The 26,650-nt window shown below is 37.0% G+C and overlaps 1 protein-coding gene across 1 annotated transcript; it reads left to right on the top strand.

The window, feature by feature from the left end:
- Window positions 1-1,152: 1,152 nt before the first annotated feature.
- dhrs7cb (dehydrogenase/reductase (SDR family) member 7Cb) lies at window positions 1,153-26,171 on the top strand. Its single transcript, XM_077245626.1, has 7 exons — window positions 1,153-1,398; window positions 3,354-3,510; window positions 7,515-7,627; window positions 20,939-21,149; window positions 21,772-21,864; window positions 23,151-23,312; window positions 24,264-26,171. The coding sequence occupies exons 2-7, from the start codon at window positions 3,357-3,359 to the stop codon at window positions 24,470-24,472; spliced, it is 942 nt and encodes a 313-aa protein (XP_077101741.1). The 5' UTR covers window positions 1,153-1,398; window positions 3,354-3,356; the 3' UTR covers window positions 24,473-26,171.
- Window positions 26,172-26,650: the final 479 nt, after the last annotated feature.

Below are 26,650 nucleotides of genomic sequence, written 5' to 3'. Positions count from 1 at the left end.
CCGAGCCGCTAACCGGGGGAGCTTGGGCGGACTGGATGGTTTCCTCATCGTCTGAGCCATCAAGTATAGCGGGGTCCTCGTCCTCGCCTGAGCCGGGCGGCTCGTAGTCGAGCGAGGAAATACCGGGAAAGATTTCCTCGAGTAGGCCCTCGTTAGACTGGTCAGCCCAACTGAGAGCAGGCATGCTCCGGGAAGTCCCCGGAGCTCCAAGGCTTTCACCTACTCCAGCGTCTGAGTCGTACTGTTCGTCCGTGCTTTGGGTGGATGCAACCTTGAGTCTATGTCGAAGAAGCTTCCTCGGCAGGGCGAGGCAGTGGCTACAGTTCTCAGGAAGAGAAAGCGCTTCCTCAGCGTGCTTTAATCCCATGCATACCCCGCAAAAAGGATGGGCATCCCTCGCGGCAATGAGTGAACCGCAGGCGGCAGGGCATGCACGCGACTGCACGTCCGATGGGTTAGTGGGACCGGAGAGCTTGACATCCATCGGAGAGGTGAAAGCTGAGAAACAGGCGGGCAGCCTGAGCAAATCCAGGTAGCGAGTGTGGGTGGCTTGCAACCAGAAATCAATAGCAACTAAACGCAACCGTCTGACAATCACGCCAGGCGGAGGCTGATCGAAATAGATATTTCCTCCTGTTGACTGTGGTGAAGTCAGCGAAATCGTAGAGCTGCGAAGCAAAGAGGTCGCGAGAAGCGAATAACAACTGAGGCAAGATAGTGCGTGTTAGGGTTTATACACTTGGTAAGGGGCGGGTCCCTTACCGAGCATTGGACACGCACTTCTGTCTGTCAGGCCAGACTTGGTGCAATTGGATGCTTCTGCAGAGGTCAGGTGCGGATGCCCTTCCCATTGGTGGATCTCGAACACGAGATGATGAAAGAGAACTCATTAAACTGAACATTAATTTCTTTTTTAAATTGTTTGATCTTTATCCAGTTCCATTCACAAATATATTTTGCTGGAAAAAAGTGTTTGACTTGACAATCCTTTGAAACCCAGTATATATATACATTTTTTTCATATAATTAATAGGCCTATATATGCATTTTAACAACATTTTACGTATGCATTATCAATAAAAAAAAGTAACACAACTAACCAAACTCCTAACCATAACCCTAGATGTTTCTACTGAAGGACAGCTTGAGTGTGTTTCTATGAAGTCAGTGGTGTGTGTGAGATGCATGCCTCTTCACACACACACACACACACACACACACACACACACACACACACACACACACACACACACACACACACACACACACACACACACGCACAAGCTATTAAAAGACGAGTTTCCCGGCTGAATGAGCGGAGGACGAGGACTTCAGTCTGTTTAAAAGGAAAGCGACACACATTTGCACTGAACACTGGCTTAACTCTTTACACACACTGTAAGTACACTGAAAATAACACAGATTACGGTTGCCTGCGAGGCTTCCTGTGTTTGACACTATATATATATATATATATATGTATATAGTGATCTATATATCAGCACTTTAATCAGTGATTCTGCTGCTTGATGGACTGGGAAATGTTGTGATAAACTTGTTGGTTAAATCATGCAACAATGAGGAACATGATTCTCTCTCCGCATGTCCTAATATGAGCTTCTTCTGTGTGTGTCAGTGTGTATTTATAGAGCATGTCCTCAGACCCACTACTGGAAATACTGACACATGTTACTACTGTATATATGATCAGATTTAACTTCTGTCCAGTTTTGTGTGATTGCTAACAATCATTTCTCCAAAGAAAAGCATTTCATGTTTGGTCAGCATTCATTATTGAGAGACAAACGAAAAGCCATTAACTTTAGTGGTAACACTTTACAATAATGTTCATTAGTTAACATGAACCAAGAGTGAACAATACTTCTACATCATTTATTCATCTTAGTTAATGTTAATTTCAACATTTACTAATACATTATTAAAATCAAAGGTTGTATTAGTTAGCATCAGTTAATGCACTGTGAACTGACATGAACAAACAATGAACAGCTGGATTTTTATTAACTAACATTAACAAAGATGAATAAATACTGTAACAAATGTATTGCTCATTGTTAGTTAATAATGTTAACTAATGAACCTTAACTTGTTATCACTTTAGTCAAGTCATTAGTTCAATAACGCTTTAAACAATACGGATGTTTCACAGCAGCTTTACAGTAATAAACAGGAAAGTTACAGAATCAATGATGCAAACTTCATCAAATATGAGACAAATTTATACTGTAAAATAGCACTAAAAAGACAATAGTGTCATTGTTCAGATTAATTCAGTTTAATATTTTAACAATTAAGAAATGAATTCATTTCCACTATAAGCTGCTCTTCGGAAGACAAGTGTGTCATGATTCAGTTCAAGTTTTGTTCTCATAGTGTAATCAAATCGATAATGAATATCTTTTAACTTTAACGTGGTATTGACAAAAGATGCTCGAAAGTCAATGTTGATTGAGTCCTTTTGAGTTTTACGGTAGAAGGAAAGTCATTCAGGCTTTAAAACAGAACAAATGATGACAGGATTTTCATTTTTGGGTGAACTGTCTCTTTAAATGAAGCCTTTTGAAATAATGATGCATCGTCACACCTTTCACTGGGCTAATAATTCATAAATTTGACTTTTCATTATATAATTTTGACATTTTATGTTTTAATCATGACTATTTAAGTCATTTTCGACTTTCAAATGTGATAATTATAACTTTTTAAGTCGACTTTTATCTCATAATGACTTAGAATTTCATAATTTTCACTTTTCAGGCCTATGTCATAATCAGACTTAAGTCATAATACTTTACAAGTCATATTACTTAGCAAGTCATGATTTCACATAATTAGGACTTTATAAGCAATACGTTCTACTTTTTGTTACATAATCTCGACTTTTATGTCATAATTTACTCATAGTCATAATATTGACTTTTTGTCTCATAATTATGCCAGAATTATATACTTTAATTTTTTTTTGATGTCATAATTATGACTTTTTAAGTCATACTTTCGACTTTTTATGTCATCATTTTGACTTGTACATGTCACAATTGTCTAAGTTATAATTTTTATGTCATGATTATGATAAAAGTCATGACTTTTATGACCTTTTATCTCATAATTGTGTCTCAGTGTGTCATCATAAATAATAATTGATAATGATTCACCATGAAATTTATAGAAATATACATTAAGATGGGATCTGGAGTAAAAAATAACATAAAAATATATATACCGTTTTTACAATTATGCAAATCAAACATGGAAACCTTTTATATTCCATATAGGCCTATACGCATATTGTACAGTGTAGAAAGCCTGATGAGTGTTTGTGGTGTGCGCAGACGATGGGTGTCCCGGATGTGCTGGTGCTGCCCCTGCTGGTCGTGCTGTTCGCGGGAGTTTACTACGTGTACAACGAGATCATGCGCTTCATGTCCAAGTCCACGGTGCGGAATAAAGTGGTGGTGATCACAGACGCCGTGTCCGGCATGGGCAGTGGTAATGCTGCATTAATGCTCTATTAATCACATATTCACTGCTAAATTAAACAAAGCCAGTATAAACTGGACTAGCTCTGATAGGCTAATGCTATACCTGGAAGTAAAGGATCCAAAAAGGGTGTTTTCAAAAGTGACAGAATTTTTTATTTTAATTAAATTAATTTACTATATTTCAGTTTGATAATGTCTCTTATTTAATGTTTTGTATTTTTAGGGGATTTTACTGTACTAACGTATATTTATGCCATAGCTATAATCCATTTATTCACTTTTTGAGCATTGACCTGTAAATGTAATTTCCACATTAAACGGTCATAAACCTTGAATGCTTTGGAGCAACAGACTGAAGTTTGATCTCTTGGTAAAGATGAGACTCGACAGATTATATTTCTAAAGTGTTGAATTTACATTTTTTTATGTTCATTGTAATGTAAAATGCACAAAAATACTATTTTCAAATTTTATATGAAATATATATATATTCCAAAACACGTTTTACTCTAAAATTGTGAGACAATCAAAGCAACTATCAGTTTAAAGTGTGTGTTCTGGAGCGCTACAAATGTGACTATTTTTTTTTCAGGGCCATTTAACCTTTTTGAATCAATGTTCATGAATTTCTTTTTTGTGTTTAAAACCTTTACCAAGTTTTGTACCATTACGATTTAGTAAAAAAAAATTAAAAAATAAAAAATCGGTCACAAATGACCCAAGAGCACCGGAGGGTGTTATGGACATTTTAATAATTTAACCTTTTGTGGAACTTCTCCTTGATGGTTCTTTAAGGAAACATATAGGCCCAATAAAGAACCTTTATTTTTAAGAGATACTAATAGTATGATGACACCTTGTAATAATTTCAATAAGTAAGTTTTATGAGTATTTTATTAAGTTTTAAAAATGAAAATTCTCCTTTTTTTCTTTTCCCGCTGAACACAGCTTCAGTCACCATTCACTTTCAATGCATCTTTGAATACAACAATAGTGAATGGTGACTGAGATTGTCACATCTCCTTTGACGGTGCACAATATAAGAGTTATATACGGAATGTTTTATAATATCTTTTGGAGATATATTTGCTGTACAATAAAAACATGCGGTGAGCATGGAGTGTCAGTCTTTAAAAATGGCAAATAACGCCCAAAAAAAGCAATGAAAAGTAGCCTGTATGACTCACTCTAAAAAATGCTGGGTTAAAAACAACCCAAGTTAGGATTGAAAATGGACAAACCCAGCATATGGGTTGTTTTAACTCAGCGGTTGGGTTAAATGTTTGTCCAACCTGCTGGGTAGTTTTATTTAACTCAAATATTGTTTAAAAATCACTGTATTGTTTGCTTAAAATGAACCCGAAGTATGTTGAAAGTTAACAAGCACTCTAAAAAATGCTGAGTTAAAATCAAGCCAAGTTGGGTTAAAAATGGACAGTCTCAGCGATTTGGTTGTTTTAACCCAGCGTTTGGGTTAAATGTTTGCCCAACGTGCTGGACAGGTTTTTTTAACCCAACTATTGTTTAAAAAATTACTAGCTATACGTTTAATAAAAAAAAATATTAATAAGTTTAATGATTAATAATTAAACAATAAACATTTAATTGATTTTTAATAAATGTTCACCTTTTGATTGTTATTGTTGCCTCTATTTATTATGTGTCTGATTTTTAATTTAAATTTTTGGTTCATTTTAAGCTAGTAATTTTTTAAACAATAGTTGGGTTAAAAAAACCAAATCGCTGAGACTGTCCATTTTTAACCCAACTTGGGTTGATTTTAACTCAGCATTTTTTAGAGTGCTTGTGTACGATATCATAAGTCTTTAGTTATCCACAGAAAACGTTGTTTCACAAATTTCATAAATGCACAAGGCATGTCAACATCAGTGACAACAAACACTACTGTTTGTCATGTCTCGTAACTGAACATGCTTTTTTAATGGTACTTTTTTGGTCATAAAGTGGCATTTGTAATAATTTGATATTTTTTGTTAATGTTTTTATGGAAGTTATTATAATATGGACATTATTGTAAAGTGTTCCAAGTCTTGTTATTAAAGCATGTTATCTAGAGTAAGCTTGTGTTCACAATGTCCTATACAGTGTGATAGTGTGCAAATGCTTTTTTTAAAGTCAGTTACATAAAAAGGGAGATTGGTCTAATTTGAATTGGAAAAGTGAGACTGATTTCCAATTGATTTTCAAACTTCTTTAGACACACTGGCTTTAAGTTTATGCAACTGTACAGTACAGAGAGCAAAGACCTGAAAGAGAGCGGTTTAAGATTAGCAGAAAGCACAGACCACACAAAGCACTAGACTGATATGTGAGCCTCCACACACACACACACACACACACACACACACACACACACACACACACACACACACACACACACACACACACACACACACACACACACACACACACACACACACACACACACACACACACACACACACACACACTGAGACTGTTGCCTTTACAGTCTCTGAAAGAAACGAGCAGATAACACCTTTATCATGTTTTCTTTACAATATTTGCTCATTCCACCATTCTTTCTGTATCTTTAGCCATGTACTTTTATAGGTTTCCATTTGTTAACATCAGTTAACTACATTAGTTACCATGCATGAACGAACAATTAAAAACACTTCTAAAGCATTTATTAAGTACTGTAACAAATATATTACGCATTTATTGTCTCCCAACGGATGTTGTATGGTCAGTGTGAGCAGACGATGATGCACAAAGTTTGGCGTCGATATGACAAAGCGTTGCAGAGTTACAGCCTCAGATTTGAAGTTATTCGAGAACGATTTAGTCTGTCAAAAAGATTTAATAAATTTTTGCCAGCATGGTCTGAAGATGATCTGCGACAATTTTTGGTGAAAATCGGACCAATGGTCTAGGAGTTAGACCGATTTATTTTTCCATTTCTCCTGACCAGTAGGTGGCGCTGTGCCGAGGCGATGCATGTAGCCTCAGGTCATGCTTATGATGACATGCACCAAGATTCGTCTCAATACGCTAAAGCGTTGCAGAGATATAACCTCAAGCTTTTGGTCAAATTCATTGGCTTGTTAATCGATAACGGTTGGGTTATTAAAAATCTTTTAACAACTTTGTGCCAGCATGATCTGAAGATGATCTGAGCCAGTTTTATATATATATATAAGGTTTATCTGAAGATTCAAAATGGTGGAAACATTTTCATGATGGAAATTTAGTTTCTAAATTTCCATCATGAATTCCATAGTCCCCCCCCCTTATGGTTAAAAAGTTATTAGTATAAATGTAAGGGCAAATTTGTACAGTTGGTGGCGCTAGAGGGATTGAGTTTGAGACTCTCCTCTTTCTGTGCGCCAAATTTCATAATTTTCCCGCCAGCGACTTTATTACGGAAAAATAAAAACAAGATGATTTTATTTCTCAATTTCATTATAAACAAAAGATTAATTAACTCTTATATATAAGTAGAATTTTCACTTAAAGTCCCCCTGTGGTGAAGATCCAGCGTTTAATGTTGTTTATATGTCTATGTGTTGTTTTTAATATGCTTTAAGACAAACCATGTGCAAATTCATAAGTCGACAGCATTGCTGAGTATTTTCTCCTTAAAACTGCAGTGAACCAAAGACAGTCTCAAAAACACGCTTTGAAATCGCTGGTGTTTCTGACGTCACAAACTACCTTGTAACCAATCAGATCAACGTGTGATCGTCAACGAGTGGATCTCTGAGTGAGTGAGTGAGTGAGTGGAGGTGGGGCTCATTTGCATATTCATAGAACCGTGCATACTAAATGAGGCAAGGTAAAACTACCTTTTAAGGTTTTAAAGAAAAAGTTCCGGCCCACATCTGGTACGCGTGGAATCCACATGTGGGCCGGATCTGGGCCGACACTGTTGCTGTCTGCAGAGCCGATGGTGTCAGCTTGTTTGAGGGGCTGCTCTGTATTCTCCAGTGTTTCCTCTGATTGTCTGTCTGTTGGTCTGGTGTTGTTCAGAATGTGCCAGACTGTTCCACGCCGGCGGGGCGAGGCTGGTTCTGTGCGGGCCCAGCTGGGACAAGCTCGAGTCTCTGTACGACTCGCTGGGCAGTGGATCAGACCCCAGTAACGTGAGTATGAAAGTACAGCACAGAACTCAATCTTAAAGGGAGAGTTCATCCAAAAATAAAAATTATCCCATGGTTTACTCACCCTCATCCTAGGTGTATAGGTGCACTTTTATGATGGACAGATGCACTTTTATGATGGATAGATGCACTTTTATGATGGACAGATGCACTTTTATGATGGACAGATGCACTTTTATGACGGATAGACGCACTTTTATGATGGACAGATGCACTTTTATGATGACCAGATGCACTTTTATGATGGACAGATGCACTTTTATGACGGATAGACGCACTTTTATGATGGACAGATGCACTTTTATGATGGACAGATGCACTTTTATGATGGATAGATGCACTTTTATGATGGACAGATGCACTTTTATGATGGACAGATGCACTTTTATGACGGATAGACGCACTTTTATGATGGACAGATGCACTTTTATGACGGATAGACGCACTTTTATGATGGATAGACACTTTTATGATGGATAGACACTTTTATGATGGATAGATGCACTTTTATGATGGACAGATGCACTTTTATGATGGATAGATGCACTTTTATGATGGATAGATGCACTTTTATGATGGATAGATGCACTTTTATGACGGATAGACGCACTTTTATGATGGATAGATGCACTTTTATGATGGACAGATGCACTTTTATGACGGATAGACGCACTTTTATGATGGACAGATGCACTTTTATGATGGACAGATGCACTTTTATGATGGATAGATGCACTTTTATAATGGATAGACGCACTTTTATGATGGATAGACACACTTTTATGACGGATAGATGCACTTTTATGATGGATAGATGCACTTTTATGATGGATAGACGCACTTTTATGATGGATAGACACACTTTTATGATGGATAGACGCACTTTTATGATGGATAGATGCACTTTTATGATGGATAGACACTTTTATGATGGATAGATGCACTTTTATGATGGACAGATGCACTTTTATGATGGATAGACGCACTTTTATGACGGATAGACGCACTTTTATGATGGATAGATGCACTTTTATGATGGATAGATGCACTTTTATGATGGATAGATGCACTTTTATGATGGATAGACACTTTTATGATGGATAGATGCACTTTTATGATGGACAGATGCACTTTTATGATGGATAGATGCACTTTTATGATGGATAGATGCACTTTTATGATGGAAAGATGCACTTTTATGATGGATAGACGCACTTTTATGATGGATAGACACACTTTTATGATGGATAGATGCACTTTTATGATGGATAGATGCACTTTTATGACGGATAGACGCACTTTTATGATGGATAGACACACTTTTATGATGGATAGACACTTTTATGATGGATAGATGCACTTTTATGATGGATAGACACACTTTTATGATGGATAGATGCACTTTTATGACGGATAGACGCACTTTTATGATGGATAGACAAACTTTTATGATGGATAGACACTTTTATGATGGATAGATGCACTTTTATGATGGACAGATGCACTTTTATGATGGATAGATGCACTTTTATGATGGATAGATGCACTTTTATGATGGAAAGATGCACTTTTATGATGGATAGACGCACTTTTAATGCGGATAGAAACTTTTATGATGGATAGATGCACTTTTATGACGGATAGACACTTTTATGATGGATAGATGCACTTTTATGATGGACAGATACACTTTTATGACAGATAGATGCACTTTTATGATGGAAAGATGCACTTTTATGATGGATAGACGCACTTTTAATGCGGATAGAAACTTTTATGATGGATAGATGCACTTTTATGACGGATAGACACTTTTATGATGGATAGATGCACTTTTATGACGGATAGACGCACTTTTATGATGGATAGATGCACTTTTATGACGGATAGACGCACTTTTATGATGGACAGATGCACTTTTATGATGGACAGATGCACTTTTATGATGGATAGATGCACTTTTATGATGGATAGATGCACTTTTATGATGGACAGATACACTTTTATGATGGACAGATGCACTTTTATGATGGATAGATGCACTTTTATGATGGACAGATGCACTTTTAGTTTAACTCTTTTTTATTGTTTTTTCCCCAATCAGAGAGAACAGATGCACTTTTATGATGGACAGATGCACTTTTATGATGGATAGATGCACTTTTATGATGGATAGACACACTTTTATGATGGATAGACACTTTTATGATGGACAGATGCACTTTTATGATGGATAGACACTTTTATGATGGACAGATGCACTTTTATGATGGATAGATGCACTTTTATGATGGACAGATGCACTTTTATGACGGATAGACGCACTTTTATGATGGACAGATGCACTTTTATGACGGATAGACGCACTTTTATGATGGATAGATGCACATTTATGATGGATAGATGCACTTTTATGATGGATAGATGCACTTTTATGACGGATAGACGCACTTTTATGATGGATAGATGCACTTTTATGATGGATAGATGCACTTTTATGATGGATAGATGCACTTTTATGATGGACAGATGCACTTTTATGACGGATAGACGCACTTTTATGATGGATAGACACTTTTATGATGGATAGATGCACTTTTATAATGGACAGATGCACTTTTATGATGGATAGATGCACTTTTATGATGGATAGATGCACTTTTATGATGGATAGACACACTTTTATGATGATAGATGCACTTTTCTGATGGATAGACGCACTTTTATGATGGATAGACACACTTTTATGATGGATAGACACTTTTATGATGGATAGATGCACTTTTATGACGGATAGACGCACTTTTATGATGGATAGACACACTTTTATGATGGATAGACACTTTTATGATGGATAGATGCACTTTTATGATGGATAGATGCACTTTTATGACGGATAGACGCACTTTTATGATGGATAGACACACTTTTATGATGGATAGACACTTTTATGATGGATAGATGCACTTTTATGATGGATAGACACACTTTTATGATGGATAGATGCACTTTTATGACGGATAGACGCACTTTTATGATGGATAGACACACTTTTATGATGGATAGACACTTTTATGATGGACAGATGCACTTTTATGATGGATAGACGCACTTTTATGACGGATAGACACTTTTATGATGGATAGATGCACTTTTATGACGGATAGACACTTTTATGATGGATAGATGCACTTTTATGACAGATAGACGCACTTTTATGATGGACAGATGCACTTTTATGATGGATAGATGCACTTTTATGATGGATAGATGCACTTTTATGATGGACAGATACACTTTTATGATGGACAGATGCACTTTTATGATGGATAGATGCACTTTTATGATGGACAGATGCACTTTTATGATGGATAGATGCACTTTTATGATGGATAAATGCACTTTTATGATGGATAAAGGCACTTTTATGATGGACAGATGCACTTTTATGATGGATAAATGCACTTTTATGATGGATAAAGGCACTTTTATGATGGACAGATGCACTTTTATGATGGATAGATGCACTTTTATGATGGATAAAGGCACTTTTATGATGGACAGATGCACTTTTATAATGGACAGATGCACTTTTATGATGGATAGATGCACTTTTATGATGGACAGATGCACTTTTATGATGGACAGATGCACTTTTATGACGGATAGATGCACTTTTATGACGGATAGACGCACTTTTATGATGGATAGACACACTTTTATGATGGATAGACACTTTTATGATGGATAGATGCACTTTTATGATGGACAGACGCACTTTTATGATGGATAGATGCACTTTTATGATGGATAGATGCACTTTTATGATGGAAAGATGCACTTTTATGATGGATAGACGCACTTTTATGACGGATAGACACTTTTATGATGGATAGATGCACTTTTATGACGGATAGACGCACTTTTATGATGGACAGATGCACTTTTATGATGGACAGATGCACTTTTATGATGGATAGACGCACTTTTATGACGGATAGACGCACTTTTATGACGGATAGATGCACTTTTATGACGGATAGACGCACTTTTATGACGGATAGACGCACTTTTATGACAGATAGACGCACTTTTATGATGGATAGACGCACTTTTATGACAGATAGACGCACTTTTATGACAGATAGACACACTTTTATGATGGACAGATGCACTTTTATGATGGATAGACGCACTTTTATGATGGATAGACGCACTTTTATGACGGATAGACGCACTTTTATGACGGATAGATGCACTTTTATGACGGATAGACACACTTTTATGATGGATAGACACTTTTATGATGGACAGATGCACTTTTATGATGGATAGACGCACTTTTATGACGGATAGACGCACTTTTATGACGGATAGATGCACTTTTATGACGGATAGACGCACTTTTATGACGGATAGACGCACTTTTATGACAGATAGACGCACTTTTATGATGGATAGACGCACTTTTATGACAGATAGACGCACTTTTATGACAGATAGACACACTTTTATGATGGACAGATGCACTTTTATGATGGATAGACGCACTTTTATGATGGATAGACGCACTTTTATGACGGATAGACGCACTTTTATGACGGATAGATGCACTTTTATGACGGATAGACACACTTTTATGATGGATAGACACTTTTATGATGGACAGATGCACTTTTATGATGGATAGATGCACTTTTATGATGGATAGATGCACTTTTATGACGGATAGATGCACTTTTATGACGGATAGACGCACTTTTATGACGGATAGACGCACTTTTATGACGGATAGACGCACTTTTATGACGGATAGACGCACTTTTATGACGGATAGATGCACTTTTATGATGGATAGACGCACTTTTATGACGGATAGACGCACTTTTATGACGGATAGACGCACTTTTATGACGGATAGACGCACTTTTATGACGGATAGACGCACTTTTATGATGGATGGACGCACTTTTATGATGGATAGATGCACTTTTATGATGGATAGACGCACTTTTATGATGGATAGACGCACTTTTATGATGGATAGATGCACTTTTATGATGGATAGATGCACTTTTATGACGGATAGACGCACTTTTATGACGGATAGACGCACTTTTATGATGGATAGATGCACTTTTATGACGGATAGACGCACTTTTATGATGGATAGACGCACTTTTATGACGGATAGACGCACTTTTATGACGGATAGACGCACTTTTATGATGGATGGACGCACTTTTATGATGGATAGATGCACTTTTATGATGGATAGACGCACTTTTATGATGGATAGACACACTTTTATGATGGATAGACACTTTTATGATGGATAGATGCACTTTTATGATGGATAGACACACTTTTATGATGGATAGATGCACTTTTATGACGGATAGACGCACTTTTATGATGGATAGACAAACTTTTATGATGGATAGACACTTTTATGATGGATAGATGCACTTTTATGATGGACAGATGCACTTTTATGATGGATAGATGCACTTTTATGATGGATAGATGCACTTTTATGATGGAAAGATGCACTTTTATGATGGATAGACGCACTTTTAATGCGGATAGAAACTTTTATGATGGATAGATGCACTTTTATGACGGATAGACACTTTTATGATGGATAGATGCACTTTTATGATGGATAGATGCACTTTTATGATGGACAGATACACTTTTATGACAGATAGATGCACTTTTATGATGGAAAGATGCACTTTTATGATGGATAGACGCACTTTTAATGCGGATAGAAACTTTTATGATGGATAGATGCACTTTTATGACGGATAGACACTTTTATGATGGATAGATGCACTTTTATGACGGATAGACGCACTTTTATGATGGATAGATGCACTTTTATGACGGATAGACGCACTTTTATGATGGACAGATGCACTTTTATGATGGACAGATGCACTTTTATGATGGATAGATGCACTTTTATGATGGATAGATGCACTTTTATGATGGACAGATACACTTTTATGATGGACAGATGCACTTTTATGATGGATAGATGCACTTTTATGATGGACAGATGCACTTTTATGATGGATAGACACACTTTTATGATGGATAGACACTTTTATGATGGACAGATGCACTTTTATGATGGATAGACACTTTTATGATGGACAGATGCACTTTTATGATGGATAGATGCACTTTTATGATGGACAGATGCACTTTTATGACGGATAGACGCACTTTTATGATGGACAGATGCACTTTTATGACGGATAGACGCACTTTTATGATGGATAGATGCACATTTATGATGGATAGATGCACTTTTATGATGGATAGATGCACTTTTATGACGGATAGACGCACTTTTATGATGGATAGATGCACTTTTATGATGGATAGATGCACTTTTATGATGGATAGATGCACTTTTATGATGGACAGATGCACTTTTATGATGGATAGACACACTTTTATGATGGATAGACACTTTTATGATGGACAGATGCACTTTTATGATGGATAGACACTTTTATGATGGACAGATGCACTTTTATGATGGATAGATGCACTTTTATGATGGACAGATGCACTTTTATGACGGATAGACGCACTTTTATGATGGACAGATGCACTTTTATGACGGATAGACGCACTTTTATGATGGATAGATGCACATTTATGATGGATAGATGCACTTTTATGATGGATAGATGCACTTTTATGACGGATAGACGCACTTTTATGATGGATAGATGCACTTTTATGATGGATAGATGCACTTTTATGATGGATAGATGCACTTTTATGATGGACAGATGCACTTTTATGACGGATAGACGCACTTTTATGATGGATAGACACTTTTATGATGGATAGATGCACTTTTATAATGGACAGATGCACTTTTATGATGGATAGATGCACTTTTATGATGGATAGATGCACTTTTATGATGGATAGACACACTTTTATGATGATAGATGCACTTTTATGATGGATAGATGCACTTTTATGACGGATAGACGCACTTTTATGACGGATAGACGCACTTTTATGATGGATAGATGCACTTTTATGACGGATAGACGCACTTTTATGATGGATAGACGCACTTTTATGACGGATAGACGCACTTTTATGATGGATAGACACTTTTATGATGGACAGATGCACTTTTATGATGGATAGACACTTTTATGATGGACAGATGCACTTTTATGATGGATAGATGCACTTTTATGATGGACAGATGCACTTTTATGACGGATAGACGCACTTTTATGATGGACAGATGCACTTTTATGACGGATAGACGCACTTTTATGATGGATAGATGCACATTTATGATGGATAGATGCACTTTTATGATGGATAGATGCACTTTTATGACGGATAGACGCACTTTTATGATGGATAGATGCACTTTTATGATGGATAGATGCACTTTTATGATGGATAGATGCACTTTTATGATGGACAGATGCACTTTTATGACGGATAGACGCACTTTTATGATGGATAGACACTTTTATGATGGATAGATGCACTTTTATAATGGACAGATGCACTTTTATGATGGATAGATGCACTTTTATGATGGATAGATGCACTTTTATGATGGATAGACACACTTTTATGATGATAGATGCACTTTTATGATGGATAGATGCACTTTTATGACGGATAGACGCACTTTTATGACGGATAGACGCACTTTTATGATGGATAGATGCACTTTTATGACGGATAGACGCACTTTTATGATGGATAGACGCACTTTTATGACGGATAGACGCACTTTTATGACGGATAGACGCACTTTTATGATGGATGGACGCACTTTTATGATGGATAGATGCACTTTTATGATGGATAGACGCACTTTTATGATGGATAGACACACTTTTATGATGGATAGACACTTTTATGATGGATAGATGCACTTTTATGATGGATAGACACACTTTTATGATGGATAGATGCACTTTTATGACGGATAGACGCACTTTTATGATGGATAGACAAACTTTTATGATGGATAGACACTTTTATGATGGATAGATGCACTTTTATGATGGACAGATGCACTTTTATGATGGATAGATGCACTTTTATGATGGATAGATGCACTTTTATGATGGAAAGATGCACTTTTATGATGGATAGACGCACTTTTAATGCGGATAGAAACTTTTATGATGGATAGATGCACTTTTATGACGGATAGACACTTTTATGATGGATAGATGCACTTTTATGATGGATAGATGCACTTTTATGATGGACAGATACACTTTTATGACAGATAGATGCACTTTTATGATGGAAAGATGCACTTTTATGATGGATAGACGCACTTTTAATGCGGATAGAAACTTTTATGATGGATAGATGCACTTTTATGACGGATAGACACTTTTATGATGGATAGATGCACTTTTATGACGGATAGACGCACTTTTATGATGGATAGATGCACTTTTATGACGGATAGACGCACTTTTATGATGGACAGATGCACTTTTATGATGGACAGATGCACTTTTATGATGGATAGATGCACTTTTATGATGGATAGATGCACTTTTATGATGGACAGATACACTTTTATGATGGACAGATGCACTTTTATGATGGATAGATGCACTTTTATGATGGACAGATGCACTTTTAGTTTAACTCTTTTTTATTGTTTTTTCCCCAATCAGAGAGAACAGATGCACTTTTATGATGGACAGATGCACTTTTATGATGGATAGATGCACTTTTATGATGGATAGACACACTTTTATGATGGATAGACACTTTTATGATGGACAGATGCACTTTTATGATGGATAGACACTTTTATGATGGACAGATGCACTTTTATGATGGATAGATGCACTTTTATGATGGACAGATGCACTTTTATGACGGATAGACGCACTTTTATGATGGACAGATGCACTTTTATGACGGATAGACGCACTTTTATGATGGATAGATGCACATTTATGATGGATAGATGCACTTTTATGATGGATAGATGCACTTTTATGACGGATAGACGCACTTTTATGATGGATAGATGCACTTTTATGATGGATAGATGCACTTTTATGATGGATAGATGCACTTTTATGATGGACAGATGCACTTTTATGACGGATAGACGCACTTTTATGATGGATAGACACTTTTATGATGGATAGATGCACTTTTATAATGGACAGATGCACTTTTATGATGGATAGATGCACTTTTATGATGGATAGATGCACTTTTATGATGGATAGACACACTTTTATGATGATAGATGCACTTTTCTGATGGATAGACGCACTTTTATGATGGATAGACACACTTTTATGATGGATAGACACTTTTATGATGGATAGATGCACTTTTATGACGGATAGACGCACTTTTATGATGGATAGACACACTTTTATGATGGATAGACACTTTTATGATGGATAGATGCACTTTTATGATGGATAGATGCACTTTTATGACGGATAGACGCACTTTTATGATGGATAGACACACTTTTATGATGGATAGACACTTTTATGATGGATAGATGCACTTTTATGATGGATAGACACACTTTTATGATGGATAGATGCACTTTTATGACGGATAGACGCACTTTTATGATGGATAGACACACTTTTATGATGGATAGACACTTTTATGATGGACAGATGCACTTTTATGATGGATAGACGCACTTTTATGACGGATAGACACTTTTATGATGGATAGATGCACTTTTATGACGGATAGACACTTTTATGATGGATAGATGCACTTTTATGACAGATAGACGCACTTTTATGATGGACAGATGCACTTTTATGATGGATAGATGCACTTTTATGATGGATAGATGCACTTTTATGATGGACAGATACACTTTTATGATGGACAGATGCACTTTTATGATGGATAGATGCACTTTTATGATGGACAGATGCACTTTTATGATGGATAGATGCACTTTTATGATGGATAAAGGCACTTTTATGATGGACAGATGCACTTTTATGATGGATAAATGCACTTTTATGATGGATAAAGGCACTTTTATGATGGACAGATGCACTTTTATGATGGATAGATGCACTTTTATGATGGATAAAGGCACTTTTATGATGGACAGATGCACTTTTATAATGGACAGATGCACTTTTATGATGGATAGATGCACTTTTATGATGGACAGATGCACTTTTATGATGGACAGATGCACTTTTATGACGGATAGATGCACTTTTATGACGGATAGACGCACTTTTATGATGGATAGACACACTTTTATGATGGATAGACACTTTTATGATGGATAGATGCACTTTTATGATGGACAGACGCACTTTTATGATGGATAGATGCACTTTTATGATGGATAGATGCACTTTTATGATGGAAAGATGCACTTTTATGATGGATAGACGCACTTTTATGACGGATAGACACTTTTATGATGGATAGATGCACTTTTATGACGGATAGACGCACTTTTATGATGGACAGATGCACTTTTATGATGGACAGATGCACTTTTATGATGGATAGACGCACTTTTATGACGGATAGACGCACTTTTATGACGGATAGATGCACTTTTATGACGGATAGACGCACTTTTATGACGGATAGACGCACTTTTATGACAGATAGACGCACTTTTATGATGGATAGACGCACTTTTATGACAGATAGACGCACTTTTATGACAGATAGACACACTTTTATGATGGACAGATGCACTTTTATGATGGATAGACGCACTTTTATGATGGATAGACGCACTTTTATGACGGATAGACGCACTTTTATGACGGATAGATGCACTTTTATGACGGATAGACACACTTTTATGATGGATAGACACTTTTATGATGGACAGATGCACTTTTATGATGGATAGACGCACTTTTATGACGGATAGACGCACTTTTATGACGGATAGATGCACTTTTATGACGGATAGACGCACTTTTATGACGGATAGACGCACTTTTATGACAGATAGACGCACTTTTATGATGGATAGACGCACTTTTATGACAGATAGACGCACTTTTATGACAGATAGACACACTTTTATGATGGACAGATGCACTTTTATGATGGATAGACGCACTTTTATGATGGATAGACGCACTTTTATGACGGATAGACGCACTTTTATGACGGATAGATGCACTTTTATGACGGATAGACACACTTTTATGATGGATAGACACTTTTATGATGGACAGATGCACTTTTATGATGGATAGATGCACTTTTATGATGGATAGATGCACTTTTATGACGGATAGATGCACTTTTATGACGGATAGACGCACTTTTATGACGGATAGACGCACTTTTATGACGGATAGACGCACTTTTATGACGGATAGACGCACTTTTATGACGGATAGATGCACTTTTATGATGGATAGACGCACTTTTATGACGGATAGACGCACTTTTATGACGGATAGACGCACTTTTATGACGGATAGACGCACTTTTATGACGGATAGACGCACTTTTATGATGGATGGACGCACTTTTATGATGGATAGATGCACTTTTATGATGGATAGACGCACTTTTATGATGGATAGACGCACTTTTATGATGGATAGATGCACTTTTATGATGGATAGATGCACTTTTATGACGGATAGACGCACTTTTATGACGGATAGACGCACTTTTATGATGGATAGATGCACTTTTATGACGGATAGACGCACTTTTATGATGGATAGACGCACTTTTATGACGGATAGACGCACTTTTATGACGGATAGACGCACTTTTATGATGGATGGACGCACTTTTATGATGGATAGATGCACTTTTATGATGGATAGACGCACTTTTATGATGGATAGATGCACTTTTATGATGGATAGACGCACTTTTATGATGGATAGATGCACTTTTATGATGGATAGATGCACTTTTATGACGGATAGACGCACTTTTATGACGGATAGATGCACTTTTATGACGGATAGACGCACTTTTATGACGGATAGATGCACTTTTATGACGGACAGATGCACTTTTATGATGGATAGATGCACTTTTATGACGGATAGATGTACTTTTATGACGGATAGATGCACTTTTATGATGGATAGACGCACTTTTATGGACTTCAAAACAGAAACTGCCATTCACTGCCATTATAAAGCTTGGAAGAGACAGGACATTTTTTAATATAACTCTGATTGTATTTGTCTGAAAGTAGAATGTCATATACACCTAGGATGAGTTGAGGGCGAGTAAACCATTTTTGGGTGAACTAACCCTTACACATCAGACCCGGAGCACATAAACGGCTTCACATTCTCACTTTGATCACGCGGTCTCTTCACTTTCAGGGTTTTTCTAGTTCAAACCGTGTCTGTGTCTCTGTCAGCGTTTCTTCCTCTGTCATGAACAATGGCAGGATTTCCTGACAGCTGAATGTCCACGAGTCTCGAAACGCTGTTCCTCTCCGCTGCGTCACAAACAACATGTTGACCATTTATTTTGCCAAAACCACACTGCCACGAGCAATGGCACTTTCAAAAGCTATTAAAAAAGTAAAACCTATTAAATTATGACTGCAGTTTATAAAGACATTAATTATTAAAAACACTTACGGCTAACATGATCAAAGAACACAGCAGAAAATAATATTGCTCCAGTAAAGATATATAAATATTTACGAAAATAAGTATTTTAATTTTTTAAGTTTATAATATATATTTTTTTTTCTTTCTTGAACTAAGTTTGTTGAATTCTCTCTCTCTCTCTCTCTCTCTCTCTCTCTCTATATATATATATATATATATATATAAACATTATATATATACACAGTATGTTGTAAACTTAATATATTTAATTAAACATAAGATTAATTTAATATATATAATAAATAAAATTACATATAAATTTAAATATATTTTAAAAGTAATACAGCATATACAGTACAGTATATATATATATATATATATATATATATATATATATATATATATATAAATTCAATATATTAAGATTATAAGAAAATAATAAAAAATAAATATATATCACTGTACAAAAGTTTGGGGTTGGTAAGATTTTTTAATGTTTTTGAAAAAAGCATTTGATCAAATAAACAGTAATATTGTGAAATGTTGAGAACTGTTTTCTATTTTAATATATTTTAAAATGTAATTTTTTATTGAAAGCTTTATTTCTCATATTACTGCCCCCAAAGATAATTCTAATTCAAGATAATCTGGTTTCCTCCTATATCTCTCCTCCGTTTCACAGACTTTCACACCAAAGCTGGTTCTGCTGGACTTCAGCGATACGGAGAGCCTCTCGGACTCGGTCGCGGAGATCTGCGAGTGTTACGGGTGTGTGGACGTGCTGATCTGCAACAGCAGTATGAAGGTCAAAGCACCCGTGCAGGATCTTTCCCTAGAGATGGACAAAACCGTCATGGATGTCAACTACTTCGGGCCCATCACGCTGGCCAAAGGTACACTGCAAAAAATTATCGTAATTATAACGGTAAAAGACTGTAGAAATGCTACGGTGAAAAACTGATAATTGGTTAACAGAAAGTTTACGGTGAATAACTGTGATATATCTAACCAAATACATGTAATGTAATTTTACTGTAAAATACCGTTAAATTTAGTTTTTGGAAGTGAAATAAGAACATAAATTTTAAAATTTCCTGTGTTACCATGATGGTGTTTAGTGTTTGTGTGAATCAGACTGAGCAGCTTATACATATTCGTATTAACTTTCTTGTGTAAAAAGCTGCTTTGATACATCATGTGACTCTAATCACAGCTGTGATTGGTGATTGTCAGTGCATTATAATGGTATAAAACAGATATTAGTACTTCAAAAGGTAGGTAAATTAATAATATTATATCAGTGAAATAAGTTTTTTTACGGTAAACTTAAGTTATGTCTGTAAAACCTAAAATGTTCCAACCATATTTTTACTATAAATTTCTGGCAACCACAGCTGCCGTTTTATTACTGTATTTTTAACAGATTTTTTTTTTTTTTACAGTGTAGAGCGAGAAATGTGGCCACCGTTTACTGGTGGAAAGGATGGTAAAAATAGCTGCTTGTTTTTGTTGCAGGCGTCCTGCCATCAATGATCACTAGACGGACGGGTCAATTTGTGCTGGTCAACAGCATCCAAGGGAAACTGGCTCTTCCGTTCCGAACCTGCTGTAAGAGTCACTGAACATGAACACCGTTTACATGAAGCCAAAATTACATATTTAAACGTTTTTTCCTTGAAAATAATTCTTCTTGCATTAAAACAGCTTGAATGTAACTCGACACCCTTGCCTCATTTAGGATTGCGTGGTTCTATGAATATGCAAATGAATTTTTCAAACCGTGTTTTTGAGACTGTCTTTGGTTCACTGCAGTTTTAAGAAGAAAATACTCAGCAATGCTGTCGACTTATGAATTTACACATGATTTGTTTTAACCAGTGCTTGAAGTGGGGGGAAAATGTGCCGGTACTCTCTTGCATTGATAAATCATGACAATTGAGATTTCTTCAGTGAAAAACAAAACTTGCGGAGATATTGCTGGTACAACAAGAATTTATTGTTATTTATTAACAACATAACTGCATTTAAACAAGTCGTGTGTGTGTGAGTGAGTGTGAGTGAGTGTGTGTGTGCATGCGTGCGTGTGTGTGTGTGTGTGCAAACCTCTTTTGACGTGTCTGGCTCTGGCACACGCGTTCTTTTACTAGGCTACCTTTTTGAAGCCAGGCTAACACAACGACTTACAAACTCGACACGCTTCTTTTTAGTTTCTAGGTTTTCAATTTCAGCAGTGAAAAATCTGTTACGGTCAGACGGATAGCTTTCTCAAAACTAGCGTCCGTTGAGAAGCGAGCTTCTGATAGCGTGGGCCGACTGCTTTCCTTTACGTGATTCGTCAAGATCTGAAGTAAGTCCCGCAGTGCCCTCTGGGTAGTGTAGTTTATGTAACGTTAGGTCATTACCAATCTCTCGGACACTGACGCTTTTTAGAATACCGGCTACATGCGAGAAGTAGCGGTACGCAAGAAAAAGTGCAGGTACGCTTAAGATTAAAATGTAGAAGTGCCGCTACTGCGTACTGGTGAGTACCGCCCCACTTCGAGCACTGGTTTTAACACATATTAAAAACAACACACATACATATAAACAACATTAAAAACTCGCAAATCCGAGTGAAACGCTTCTGGAACAAGATCAAATGTGGGCGGGGCTTGATTGTGTCTGTGGGGAATTGATTGGATGGTTGTGGTTTGCTATTGGTGGATCTCATGTTAGTGACAGGTTGCCCCGCCCACATCATCAGAGAAGAGAAGAGATGCTGCAGTTATTCTGATTCAAGATTACCAAGAACATTAATGATATTCACAGATAAATCATTTATAATAAACACTGCAATATTCCATAAAATTAAAAAGAATAGTCAATTTTGATTTCTTCTCAAATGTGTGTTGAAGACGCTGCCTCCAAGCATGCGGTCCAGGCGTTCTTTGACTGTCTGAGAGCGGAGGTGGAGGAGTACGGGATCTCCGTCAGCACCATCAGCCACACCTTCATTAACGCCACGCCCACCAAAGCCCCGCCCACCAAAGCCCCGCCCACCAACCCCCTGTGGGCCTGTGAGTAAAGCATCCGTCACTGACTCACTGTCGAGCAGCAGCAGGAACATACAATTACCTGAAGTTAGTTGTTCAGTTTTGTAAAGTAAAAATGCTGGCATACACCCTTGGGTACACCTGGTTCCTGACGCACCTTTGCTGAAAATGAACAAGAATTGAGTCACGCACCTTCTGTTGGTTACACACCTTCAAAAACACAGTGAACAAGATTATAAGGGATCATTACAGAGTATTGCAGCTAGAAGTAGAAGTGATTCATTATTTTCATTGAAGTATGCAGGAAAAAATGTTATATACATATATATATATATATATATAGACACACTTTTTTCCTTAATGGATATTCACTTAAAAATAATAAATTAAATCAAATAAATATTTTATTCTCAGTTCATGCAGAATTGTGCAGCTCTACTTGTTTACTTCATCACTGGCAGATAATGTCACTTGATTTAAGTATAACCTCTGCAAGAAGGACAAAATTACACTTATATTAAAGATTCTTTATCTGAAAAGAAGTCTATATCTTATTCACTGTTGTTTCTCAAGTAAATTTATCTTATTTAAGGATTTTAATTAAATATATTTTTTACCGAAACGACTTGCTACTTGAAATAAAATACACACTAACTGAAATAGAATAAAAAATAAAAAGACATCTAGTTATCAAAATGTTTCTTATTTTCATTTAGTTTAACATGATGATTTAGCCTACTAAAATAACTCAAATAAAAATGAAGGCTGTGTTGTGGAATGAAGCCACTGACTGTGATTTGTTTCAGATGTCTCAAGTAAGGGTTTTGTTTGTAAGCAGTTGAAAACAAAACACTGTAAACAAAATGCATTTGTCCTGCTGTTCGATGGTGAAGAGCGACTCCTGTTTGGTTGCTTTGCCATTTCTTGCCATCACACACACACACACACACACACACACACTCTGATGTGTTTCAGATATCTCCCGCTGGCTGAACACCCACGGCGTGAGTCCCGAGAGGCTGGCGCGTGAGATCGTGAGGACGGTGAACCGGCAGAAGCGCGAGGTGCTGCTCGCGCACCCGGTCCCGTGGCTCGCGCTGCTCACGCGCGCGCTGATGCCCGGATGCTTCTTCGCGGTGGCGTCCGCGGGCGTGAGGGACGGAGCCGCCGAGCATCTCAAGTAGACGGAGGAGGAACAATACAGGATCTGCTCATGATAGATAGAATAAAGCAAGGTCAATAGAGGAAAGATTTAAAGGGGTGTTTGAGAATTATTTCACTTTTCTAAATTAAGTTAGTGTGTAATGTTGCTGTTTGAGCATAAACTACATCTGCAAAGTTACGACGCTCAAAGTTCAAAGCAAACGGAGATATTTTCTTTTACAGAAATTGCTTTTTAAAGGTGCCATGTGTAAAAATAGAGGTAAAAATATCCAAAAAATGAGCTACACGCATCAACAGAATGAGAAGAAATAAGGGCGATGATGTCATAAAAAAAATGACAAGTTATAGTGCTGGGGAGATATCAATTAGCATGCTAAATTACTAGCCACGCCCGACAGATGTCGTAATACCAGTTTCGGCCATGGGAGGCGGTATGCGGGCAACAACAGCCAAACTGCAATACACGAGTAACTCGCACGGATTGTGGGCGTACTTGAACCTGAAGTGTTTGATAGTTAGCTCTACCAACAGATCCGGTCCGGTTTTCACCTGTTATCTACCACAGCCCGTCTCTACCAAGCTGATGATAAAATGTAACATTAGCTAATTATATTATGTTTATTAAATTGCTTTCCTGAGGTAAATCTGACATGTTTGTTCTCCAGCTATGTTATTGACCTCTGCACACTGATTTAAAAAAATGATTGGTCGATATTACGTATGAGAAATACATTTGGTAAGTTGTAGCCTACTGTATCTTTCAACAGTGTTCGTGTTTTTTTACTATTAGCTAGTAGAGATGATCGGTTCACGTGCGCTAGGGATCTGTCGTGTAACATTTACAAGCGCCAAAACGGTATTTATTGTTTGAATTGCGTAATAAAATTGACAGAATCTGAGAGCTGAGATTTTGTATATATCATAACTAACCTGCTGTGTCTAGTCTGTCGGTCTCCGTTTCCTCTTCGCTTTGCGATTTTTCTGTGCGTGACAAAATTGATGTGTGGCGTGACTGAGAGCGTGTGAAAAGTGTCAATTGAGTGTGTCTCACGGTGAATTCGTGAGAGTTGGCAGCTCTGAATGGCGCTAGTTTGGTCAACATCTGCGAATGCTGTCGGTCAAATTAATGTAATTCAAACTAACAATAAAAGTGTAATATGAACAAAACGAATATGAACATATTCACTGGTTAAGGTGAAGGGGAGTAGCTTGAAGATGTCATATTTAAATATCACTGGACATAAACCAACGTTCCTCTGGAGTCAAAACGTCCTCTATTAGGAGTCGGCTTGGCTTCGGCTACGGCTCTAGGGTCGTTGTGAAGGTAGGGGCGGAGCATAGAGACTATGCCGTTTCTCGTTTGTTACTCTAGAGTAGACCAACTCACTTTCTGGAGGTAGACTGCCCCCATCTGGTATGGAATGTGGAGTAGGAATTGATTTTTTGGCGGACATTACACAAGGCACCTTTAAGGATTACAACAAACTGCTGGTAGTGACATCACCAACCCTAAAATTTACATAAACCCCGCCCCCGTGAACGCGATTTATAAATGATCACTACAGAATATGCTAATCAGAGACTTCACATCAGCTACATACATTAATCAACTAACCATTCAGAAATGTCCTGTTGCTTCTACATGTTGTCACTTCTTCTTGAGTCTCTCTATCATTGTCTGACTCTGGTTTGAACATAAAAGGCTAAAAGTTGTTAAAATTTTCAGTGTGTGTCTGTGTTAGGAATCAAAGCTGCTAATAACACACACACACACACACACACACACACACACACACACACACACACACACACACACACACACACACACACACACACACACACACGCAAGCTCTTGAAGCTCCGCCCACTGTGCCGGGAGCAGCAGCTCATTTGCATTTAAAGGGACAAACAAAAAAAGTGAGCCTCAAAAAGTGACAATTTTAACATGCTATATAAAAATATCTGTGGGGTATTTTGAGCTAAAACTTCACACACACACTCTATGGACATCAGATACTTATTTTATATCTTGTGAAAAGGGCATTATACCACCCCTTAAATTATAGATCTCACATACTTCCACAGCTGTGTGTGTGTGTGTGTGTGTGTGTGTGTCCGTCAGACTGTGTGTGTGTGATGGAGGACCTCAAAACTGAGTCTCGCTTAAAAAAATGTTATTTTTATATTTTTTCGATGAA

The sequence above is a fragment of the Siphateles boraxobius genome, unplaced genomic scaffold (genome assembly GCF_051911475.1).
Source record: "Siphateles boraxobius isolate OS27281-9 unplaced genomic scaffold, OSU_SipBor_1 103, whole genome shotgun sequence".
In the NCBI taxonomy this organism is placed as follows: Eukaryota; Metazoa; Chordata; class Actinopteri; order Cypriniformes; family Leuciscidae; genus Siphateles; species Siphateles boraxobius.
Note: the sequence above shows the minus strand (reverse complement) of the source record. Positions and strands in the feature narration are given on the sequence as shown.